Here is an 11,537-nt window from a genome sequence, read left to right on the forward strand (position 1 = left end):
TTCTTAAATGGATACCCTGAAGGTGCAAAAATAAAGGCCATGCAACAAATATCTACTCTGCCTACTAGCCAATTTTTCTGTGAATAAAACCCTGATGTATATTGCACTTTAGGAATTCCTAGACTACATATTTCAAAAAAGTCACCATTCATAACTTAGAGTTAGACAAAGTGGAAGAGATGTGGGTGGAATTTCGCATCCTAAGGCTCTCCTACTTACTCAACCCCATGGACACAGTCTTACCTCCTACAAACTGTGCTGCTCCCATGCAACGTCCCATCATTCTGGAGATGAGTTCCTCCATGCAGCAGCCCAAGACAGCAGCCAGTGCCACCAGGAGCAGCAGAGCACAGCCAGCACCTGTTACCACTGTGCACATCTGCCAGGCCAGACTTGGTATGGCACTGAAACTGGCATAGCGCCCACATTCTTCAACCATAATCAGACTGTGCCCCTCTCCCCGTACAGGGTAGTTGCATCTTCGGAATGTGCTGAATGACACTGGCTTCCCCAACTGGGATCCAAAGAGCCAGTAAGGCAGGAAGTAACTAGTAGAACTGGCCAGAGCAGTAACAAGGGACAGGAAAGCCCAGAGGGTCCCAACCAAGGTCAAGCTGCTCCTCATGGTCTCAGGTTTCTCTGCAGGGATAGGAAGATCAGTTGGGTCACCGCACCAAATGGAAAAGTTAGCATGTAGGTTCCACGGGCTGATTTTTTCATCTAAACGACCAGTCCTGGGGTTCATTTATGTGCCACTTGGCCCTTGTTTCTGCATGAGATTAGCCTCTCAAAGACAATTTGGGTCCTTTTGGGATCCTGCTTTCCATCTTCCTTTCATTCTGCTTGGTTCAGAGTTCTGTAGTCACTATCCTGCAGTGGAATAATCATAGAACTGATTAGTCACTGCTCTGCCAACCCAATGTAGCCAGATCCATCATCTTATAACTTGTAGCATACTGCTTAGACCTAGTGGTAGGAAGAGAATCTGTAGGAAGACAAAACTGCCTCAAGAGTCCCTGGGAATTCCAGCTGAACAGCTTTGCAGATCTGCAGGCGTGGAAACAGGCAATATCTTGAGAGCTGAGGAACAAAGTTGTTTGCAGAAAGTGAAGAAGGAAGATGAATCACAGACCTGTCCCTTATGGATGGGCAGGAGAGCTCACCGTGGAGCTATGAGATGTATCAATTTGACTTAGATAGGATGTCTAACAGTGTGTTACTGTAGGCTTTTCAGTGGGATACATCAGCCAAGTTGAAATGGATAGAATAAAATGATAGAAGCCCAGTCTTGTACTCTATTCCAGTCACTGAGAGAGTACCATTCAGTCACTTTTCAGACAACCAAAATGGAAGGCAACATTCCAACCAGTAGACTGGCTACAAATAAAAGCCTCCTCATTATTTGCTAGCTATAGTGAAGAAAGTTTCTCATGTCTCTCAAACAGATCATAATTATGCATTCCTGCCTTGTAGCAGACATACATAGTTGTAAGGACCTTTCAAGGTCCCTTTCGGAACAAGTCATCTCAGCTTCAAGATGCTGAGAGATTTTCCAGATCTAGTCTCTTTAGCCCAGCTCCTAAATGGTTTTTACAGACCCCTCAATCAAAAATCCACCACTTCCTCCCAATCCATTAATCTGCCATTGCTTTCTGGCTAGGTTCTGTATTAGGGCGGCTGGAGACCACACTGCAGCTTGATGACAGCATTGTGAATGTCTCCAGCAGGCAGATGGTGGAGTATGTTTCAGAAACATCTCCATGATTCATCACCATTGCTAAAAGTTACAGGTAGTGAGGCTGGAGAGGGGAGATGGTGATAAGGCCCTAAAAAGGAGATGGACAGGAACTAGTATGGGGTTGCCACATTGCCAAATTGGGATGTTAAACAGGAACAAATAGCAGTCATATTCAGAGTCTCAAGGTCTCAGCCATGAGCCCTCTCACAAGCATTATCAAACACTGCCTGGCACAGGGTAGGTATTACAATTCATATTTGTTTAATGAAACCCTTTCATAGAATCATCCAATTTCCAGACTGGCAGGGACCTAAATGAATCACCTAATCCAACCTTCTTGTTTTACATATGGGGCGAATTTGGACCAGTAAAGGGGGAAGTGATTTTCCCCAGTCACAGTTAGCAAGCAGCAACACCGGAAACAGAAACCTGATCTGCAGATTCCTAAGCCAGCACTTTGCTACCACACAATACTAACCCCCATTCCCATCACTTTACAGATGGGGAAATGGAGAGGAAGTGATTTACCCAAGGGTAAAAGGCTAGCAAGGTACACTGGCCAAACCAGAGCCTAGTTATTTAATTCTTAGTATAATGTTCTTTTTTTCTCCCCACCACAATTCCCTTCTTGATACATATGTATTTTGTGCTGTGTGTTTTGTGCAGGAAGGGAGCAGAGATCGTAAATTGCAGGTGCTTACTTTGGAATGTTAGGGTTTGGGAAGAAAGTGCCCTGAGCTGGGCCCCTGGGAATAAGGCTTTGTGCCTGAGAGTGGAGGGAATGAGAGAAAGATGTGATGAGGGATTGAAGGCAACAGGGGGAGAAATGGAACTTGTCTTGAGTAAGTGCTGTTAGAAAAGCAGGAATCCTTGGCCACAATGATGTAATGCTCCTGCTAGTTATGTTGGAGTTTGTATGATTATGAAAAGCACAGGTAGCCCTCTGTTATGGATTCATTTCCTGATGAATAAACCCAAGCCAGAACAGGAGAGAAAAAAGCTGATAAATAGTTACTGGCAGCGTCATCACAATCCCTTTTGAACACATGTGCTCTGCTGAACCATCTTCTTAGGATAGTAAGAAAGTGGGTATTATCCCTCAACTAACAAAAAAGTAAACTGAGGGTCAGAAAGCAAGGTGACTTTTCCACCTCTCCTTCATCTGCAGCCTTCTCCCATAGCATTACCCCAGTAGTATTATATTATCACTCCACTAGTATTACAATTAAAAGCCTCCATGACTTCCCATCTAAAACTTCAAAAAATATTTAAGAATGGGGAAGAATTTGAGAAGAAGATAGGGAAGGTAGGAGGAAGGCCAGTTTACCCAGACATACCGTGAGAAGAAAAGTATCAGCTTTTAAAGCTTAGCACTTGGAGTTTGAAGTAACCCCATATGTCCCCCATGCACATTAACCTTGAGATCAAAAATTCTCATGTGACAACCAGTTCGAGGGACAGAGAACCTAAGACAGAGGAAGTGATTATATATCAGTGAGTGGTACCCAGACTATGATAGAAAAAAGCAGAAGGATTCTGATATAAGGTTGACCCCATCTGTGACAAATAAAGCTGTTAAGTAAACTATTATACTATCTACCACTGTCACAAAGATTTCATTTTACAAGTGGCATTCAGAAGCCAAGATGTAGGAAAGATGAATTTCAAAATTCAATTTAAATTAAGTACTTTCAATTTTAGGGGGAAAAACCCCAAACCTCATCGTCCTTATTTCATTTAGGATTAGGGTGAATGACCATGCCAGTGTGCCTGGGACTGAAGAATGTTCTGGGATGTAGGACATTCAGTGATAAAATCAGAAAAGTTTCAAATAACCTGGAATGGTCATCCCATTTAGGACTAGAGATGTTGTAAGCCAGAACCATCCATGAGAATCACTGACCCAAAAAATTTGCTAAGTTTTTCTCCCCAGAAGTTAAAAATGACCATGGAATTCCACATTGGAGAGATAAAACCTCTAAAATCTGAATGTTTACCTTTCTGAATCATAGACTTGACCTTATGAGGTCAAGGAATAGATTTCAGAGATTCAATCACTCATTATTTCCTGAGAACATAAGCTTCAGCCTGGCTTCTCCCATGGTTGGGTAGGAAAGCATCAGGACATATGGGGTCTGGATTCACACTGCTCCAGTGTACATGTGCTAGACAGGAAAGTGCATTTTATCAAATGCTTTTAGTTCCATCACCTGTAATGAAGTAATCCTCTTCATGACAGTTCTTCAAAGTGGTCCAAGTTCATTCCCAGAAACTGGTTATGTCACTTTGAATTCACATCAATAAAAATCACAAACAATGCTACACTTAATTCTATCCTAATTCCTTGTGTATGCTTTTTGTATGCAATAACTTTGCTTCCCTTTCCGGAAATGTCTAGTTTCACAGTCACACTATATTTCAGGAGCCAAGAACTCACCATAATTCTCTTGCTGAGTGGTCCAGTAACCAACTGGGCATTGATAGAATTGCATTTGGTTCTCTCTCTTTAGGTATTACATTGTCTTTCTCCCTTAGTTTATCCATTTGCTAAATTAGTCATATGCCTATTTCTAAGAGTTTGTTGTATGAGATGTACTTAGTGTGGTCAGAATGTTGTAATGAGTAGGGTGGATGCATGAAGTCTCTCCTGCATTCACTGTCCTTCCCAAAGTCTAATGTTGGTTAATCTTTAAAGATATGCTAGCTATTCTAACACTGCCCCATAGGTAATGGTCACCTCAACCCACAGAATGTAGGAAACCCACCTAAGCCATAAGCCATGAATGTCAAATGGTCATTTCTTACTTTTAAAGAAAGCTACGGAAAGGGTCATTTACAAATTTTCACAGTAACTTAACAATTCTCACTGTTGATAAATCACTTGTTATATCTCTTTATAAACCTTTTCTGCTGCAACTTAAAGCCTTTGTTGGATTCTCAGATAGAATGGAGAACAACTGGCCACTGTCCTCCATATTAGGGCCCTAGACTCTGACTGTTGGTAGATTACCTTTAGCCTTTTCTCACCCAAAATGATCACTCTTTCTCTTCCTGTGGTGTCCCATGGCCAAGTCTTTGTTTTCGTTTTTGTCACTTTTGTGCTAACTCATATGTAGGCATTTAGTATCAACAAAACTGGCAACATTGCTCTTATATTTTTCTTAGGGGAGAAAAATAAACCAAGTCCTTCCTCTACCTCATCTCTTCCCCAGACCCCACCAAAAACAAACAAACAAAAAAAACTTTTGTTTCCACTGGAGCTTATTGTGTAAATTCTGAGTTAAAGAAAACACTCCTTTACTAAGAGTGCCAAGGTCCAGTCAAAAGCCTGTGAGTTAAATAATTAGAACAGGAAGTAGTCAGGAAGGGAGTCTCTGACTTATAGCTGCTGAGGAAAACATGGCTGCAAAACTGTTTTCTTAGAACAGGTCTGTGAGGAACTACTTTATGGGCACTCATGTTGGTAAAGGAATTCGAGCAGGCCTTTCTCATGTCCCCATTCCCCATATGCATTGCCTGTTACAAATACATCTTGACATTGAGACTTCTCTAGAAAATGAGCAAGATAGGCAAGCATATGTATCTGGTATGTAAAGAGTCCTACTCCACAGAAATGCCTTTGACCAATGTCACTCTTCATATCAAGCTGGGCATATAAGCAGCCCAACCATTCTAGATCTTTCTATTTCAGACACATTTTTTTTAAAAAATCTACTACCATATCCCAAACATGTCTCTCCACATTTCCTGCCATCTATGTATCTTAGAAGATTTTTCTCCTCTGGATATCTTCACCATGGGAGTTGTTCCAAGTTCTCCTGTGCCTGAAATCATTCCATAATGTAGTCACTCAAGGGCTTTATTTTCCATTTGTATCTGGATGATTCTAAGAAGACCTCATTTCTTCTTTAATTGGTGCATCTCAACTATACAGAATGGTGGATTTAATAGTTGTTTATTTGCATATACATAAAAACATGATTGGAGCCAGGGTGCAGTGGCACACTCCTGTAATCCCAGCAACTTGGAAGCTGGGGCAGGAGGATTGCAAGTTCAAAGCCAGCCTTAGCAACTTAGTGAGACCCTATGTAACATAGCAACTTGTCTCAAAATTAAAAAATAAAAAAGCTGGGGATGTGGCTCAGTGGTTCAGTACTCCTGGGTTCAATCCTCAGTATATAAATGTGTGTGTGTGTGTATATATATATGCATATATGTATAGATGTGTGTGTGTGTGTGTGTGTATATATATATATATATATACTTTGATTAATTTCACTCCCCACCTCTCATCCTCCCATCCCATACTATCTCCTTCCACCCTAATGGTGTCCCGTCTGCTTTCATGTCATCCCTTTCCCCCCCCGTCCTATTTTTCTCCTCTAGCTTCCACATATAAGGGAAGACCTCACTTTTGACCATTGCTTTAAAGCTTGCTGAACCTCCTTTCAGGCCTTCTTTCCACTTCCTTCCTCTTTTTGTCTGAGCTAGAAACTAGAAAAACTAGCTGTATTGGGTTAGATAATTATTTATTTGCTCTCATCATCCCAAGGTGGAGATGCTCTTAAGTAAGCAAAGCACTAAAAGGCAGGAAGGCAGAGAGTACATGAAGAGAGGGGAACAAATAAGCAATCAAAAATCCAGAAGGATATAAAAAGTGCTAATAAAATGAGCCTCTGCATCAGGTTCAAGGCTACTCTCTTTCTCTAGAGTTTGAGGTTGGAAAGTGGGAGCAGGAATGATTTCCCAAATTTTCACATGATCTTCTCCCTTTCTTCAAAATGCTGCTCATTAAACTCCCATTTGCCTTTGCTTTGCCATCTAGAGATCTTCAGCTCAGTTTTTACTCTGGGTTGACAGTCTACCTGTGTCCCTACCTTCATGATCAGTTGGTTGGCTAACAGTCCAACATCAGAAACTCAGCTGGTTAGAAAGTCCCTCTGCCAGCTGCTCTGGAAAGACATGGTGAAGCCCTATCAACAATGCACTAGGGCTGGGGTTGTAACTTAGTGGTGGTGCACTTGCATAGCACATGTGAGGCACTGGGTTCAATCCTCAGCACTAAATAAATAAATAAATGAATTCTATCCATCTACAACTAAAAAATATATTTAAAAAAAACAATGCACTAACTAGTAAAGCATGACCAATGCCCTTAAGCTAATAGCTCTCATCCTGCTATTATTCCTCAATAGTTCATTTACCCCTATGGCCTCAGCTGGAAATAAAATACCATCAAGAGCTGACTATCTCCATTGAGTAGATCTGCCCAGTGTGGGAAGAAGGTGCACTGAATGCTTCTCTAACCACTTCAGAGGAGTTGGAAGGTGGCAGTCCTATGTTCATGTATGAACACACGACCAGTGAAACTCCATATCATGTACAACCACAAGAATGGGATCCTAATTAGGATAAGTTATACTCCATGTATGTATAATATGTCAAAATACACTCTACTTTCATGTATACCTAAAAAGAACAAATAAAAATAATAAATGAAAAACAAAAGAATGTTTCTTGAAGTGGGGGCTCTAACTCCCTCCATCAAATCACCCTATGACCCATGCCTCCCAGATTCACTGAATTTGAACTTATAAGAGTTTGCATTTTGTAAAATACTCATTTGATTCTTATGGCAACTTTTAATTGAGGAATACTGTTTTAGTGGAAAAGAGTCTAGATTTTTTGTAATTAGATCTAAGATCAGGTCCTGAGTTCTGCCCCTTACAGGTGATGTGAACTTGAGGTGGATGAATTAAAACCTGAGTTTTAGTTTCATCTATAAAATGGAGATGATGAGGCATAAGTTCAAATGAAATAATGTCTGTGGTGTACCTAACACTATGGTACATATCAATTCTCTCCCTTATTACCAGACAAGACCCCATTCTCTCATAAGTAATAGAGAAGACTTGAAGTCACCCAAGAGGGGAACATCACTCCTCTTAGACTCTCACTCCATGACCACTCACTTTATCAGTGTTTTTTTTTTTCTCATTCCTAGGTTCTTTCTGCTTTTAGTTTCCCACCACTTGGCTGATACTATTTGCAGGAATGGATTTATAGTTAAACTGCTTCAGGTTCATCTGGAAATTATCATGCTCAGTGCATAGTAGGAACTCCTAAATATTTACTAAATGAATACTATCTTCTATTTCCAGCCCTACTGGCCTGTACATTTGCATTTCAGTTTAGCCTCATCACCCCATTTCAGTCCCATAACCCCAATTAAACACGTCTAAGAGATCAACCTACCACTACCTACCACATCGGGGAAAACTGGATCCATTCTGACTCTCATAGACAAGTCAGAACAAAATCCCTTCCTCCACTCCCAGAGACATGAGCTTCCTCTCCTCAGGTTACCAACTCCCCTGGGGAAATCAGCTAGCGTTTAACCCTTAGGTCCTCAAAGCTTGTCAATATGAAATAAGATTCCAGCTCTGGTTCCTTTTAGCCTCCGTGCAAACAACAGACTATGAGGAAGTAAAAATACACCAGGCTGCCCTTGGGAGGAAAACAGCTTCTCTGAGCTTTGAGATGAAAGGACAGGAAGCCTGAAGAAGGAAGGAGGGAAGGAGGGCTGAGCAAGGGGAGAGCAAAGCAGTTTCTTATCCAGCTGTTTCAATTGCATTTGGCCCAAGTTGCATATTTACCTTCTGACCATGAAGACTGACTGACTTGTTCCCTCTCTTCGGGTTCAGATCTGAGCAACAACTTCTCTTCACAGCTTGTCAGACAGGGATGGGAATCCCAGCTGCTCTTTGCAGTGATGCCTGAAAACCTTGCTTTACCTTTGGGAGAGAGGGGCGGAGTCCAACCTAATGGGAATTAACTCTAACCACGCTGGAGGCTTCAAACAGCCTCAGACACGCAGGCACTTGAAGTAGAAACTAGCTTAGCAGGTACTGAGTTCCCCACCTCCAACTTCACAGCTGCCAAGTCAGCAGTGTTTTTTTTTTTTTTTTTTTTTTTTTTTGTGTGTGTGTGTGTGTATAGCTATACCCATGCTTGAAGTGTGTATCTATCTCACTTGCTCACCTGCTGCCCAAATGCCTGCTGAGGAACACAAATTCTTCTTGACTTTTTTGAAAGTCCTAAATCATCCTCACCACAGAGATTCAGTATCAGATGTAAACGAATGGAAACAACTGAGAGAACCCATGGTTCAGTGGAGCAAGACAGAATATCGTCTTTTCCCCAAATTGACTTACACTGTCTGATGGGGATGACACTCCAACAGAAGGATCTTAGGGTCCAAGATGTAGCCAAGGTACATTTAAGAAACTATCAATAAATATATATAAGGAAGACAGTGCAAGAGAGGAAGGGGATCAGGGAGGGAGAAGGAGGATGTACTGGGGACTGAAATGGGGTAGATTATATTACATGCATATACAATTATGTCAAAATGAACCTCAATAAAATGCATAACTATGATACACTGATAAAAACATTTAAAAAGAAACTATCAAAAGCACACATTGAAAGGGATAAATGATACCTTTTTAAATGACAGAAGTACTGCAACTCAGTGTCTAATTTATCACAAAGTACCAGTAACTGCTTTTCTGACTGGGAAAAGAGGTAAGAGGTCTGGAAATGGATGGAGTTTTACCTGATGCTTTACTTCAACCTGATGTTATCTCTTCCATCTTTGAATGTCCCTGATACTCTACATTTATTTTGGGAAATTAGTCACCTTCTACATTGTATTAATTTTTTTACATATGTATCTCATTTCCCCTTCTAGATGCCCTGTCAACAGGGAACTTAGCTTTACAAATCAAAATGAGTTGGAAGGAAGAATGGTAAATAGCTTACCTTAACAGAGCATATGTGACTGGATCCAAAGTATTGGTGCTTCTATAATGACCCAATTGCCTTCCCAGAATGCTATAAAAGTTGTCAGTCCTGTTTATTAAAATTTTGTGGCAATAATAAAAAAATGAGAGTAAATTAACTAGCCATTTAATATATCCATCAGAATTATTTAATGAAGTTACTAAAGTTTTTCCTGCCTGCAGTGGGTATGAGTGTGCATCCTGTCTTTTATCACTGACATAGCCTCACATTCATGCATGCATTTGTTTATCCAGCTATTTACCATCAGCAGTTTCAAACATTTTTTTTCTTCCTCTGTGCACTGATAAACCACATTCCCATCTGTAATAATAGCTTACTGAGGCAGTTTCTGCAAGAACAAGAGATGACCTCTTGGGTGGAATGTCAGACTTTTGGTAGTGTGAGCTCCCTAGATAATTTTAATCATCTCCCAGTTGCCATTCCCTTAGGAATCACTGCTTCAGATATAGGGCTGTATAAAGAGAAGTGCTAGGCCCTCCTTCATGAAAAGTAAGTGAATATTAGCAGACACATAGTAATTGTATGTAAGTGATGAATGAAAATTTAGTCATGAAAAGTAGTTGATTTCACTCTGTGCACTGGTAAACATTGCCTTTCACTTAGTGGCTACACCTGTCATTTGGGGAAGTTTATCACTGGAACTCTAAGAATACTGCAATTTTTAATTCCCTCTTTTGCATTTGTATTGGTTCTTTTTAGTTATACATAACATTAGGATCATTTTGATACAATTATGAAAGCATGGAATATAATTTGTTCAAAATCAGTTCCCAGTACTTCCCCTTCCCCCACTTCCTCCCTCTTCCTGTTCCCTTCCCTCTACTCTACCCATCTTTCTGCTATTTATGTAATTTTTTTTTAAATTAGTGTCTTGTGGGTGTACATAATGGTGAAATTCACTGTGGCATATTCACATATGTTTCCTCTTTTTAACTTCTTTTCACTGTGCCCCCAGTTCCCGTAAATGAAATAATAGGGAGACTTAATGTATATACCAAACAATATTATCTATAGGGCAAGTTTTACTTCCTTTTTAAACTTTTTAATTGTAGATGAACATAATACCTTTATTCTATTTATTTATTTTTATGTGGTGCTGAGGATTGAACCCAGGGCCTTACACATGCTAGGCAAGTACTCTACCACTGAGCTACTACTACATCCTCTCCTGTTTAAAATTTAACAGCTAATAGTTTTCTTAGAAATAAATTGATTTCATCATGTGGCCCTTCATATTTTCTCAATTAAAACTGCTCTTCAGTGATGCTTTTATAATATCATGTGGGAACGATTTGAGAAGGGGATATTTCTGGTAATGTGTTCAGGATATGGGCCATATGTATTACTTTTAATAATGCTAAAATAGTTGTTGGCCAGGTAATACCTAAATTCTACCTTTGAACAGTCTAGAATTAGAGATTCTGCAAAAATGAGATACAATGACTAGTAATTCTGATACACAGTCCCATCCCCATACCTGGTTCACCAAACATTGCTCTCTATAGTAGCATTTCTCAAGCAGTGTCAATACTCCCACATTTTGCAGTCTAGACAATGGGTCAGCAAGCCAGAGACTGTGCATGCCAAATCAAGTAGGCTGTCTGTTTTTGTAAGGTTTTATTGGCATGCAACCACAACTTATTCATTTATGTATTGTCTATGACTGCTTTCATACTGCAATTACAGAGTTGAGTAGTTATGACAGAGACCTTATGATCTACCAAGCCTAAAGTATTTATTTATTTATTTATTTATTTATTTATAATGTGGCTCTTTACAGGAAAAAAAAAGATGTTGACTCATAGTTTATACTCATACAAATATATATATATATATATATATATATATATATATATATATATACACACACACACACACACACACACATATGTGTGTGTACATGTGTGTGTGTGTGTGTGTGTTAATTGTTAGA

At 40.0% G+C, this 11,537-nt stretch overlaps 1 protein-coding gene across 1 annotated transcript in view; it reads right to left on the reverse strand.

The window, feature by feature from the left end:
• Positions 1–625, reverse strand: part of Lhfpl1 (LHFPL tetraspan subfamily member 1) — a 40,207-nt gene extending 39,582 nt beyond the window's left edge. The window contains exon 1 of the mRNA XM_027933936.2: positions 244–625. Within this exon, the coding sequence (XP_027789737.2) occupies positions 244–625 (382 nt within the window). The remainder of the gene's footprint in view (positions 1–243) is intronic.
• Positions 626–11,537: the final 10,912 nt, after the last annotated feature.

This window comes from Marmota flaviventris, chromosome X, assembly GCF_047511675.1.
Source record: "Marmota flaviventris isolate mMarFla1 chromosome X, mMarFla1.hap1, whole genome shotgun sequence".
In the NCBI taxonomy this organism is placed as follows: Eukaryota; Metazoa; Chordata; class Mammalia; order Rodentia; family Sciuridae; genus Marmota; species Marmota flaviventris.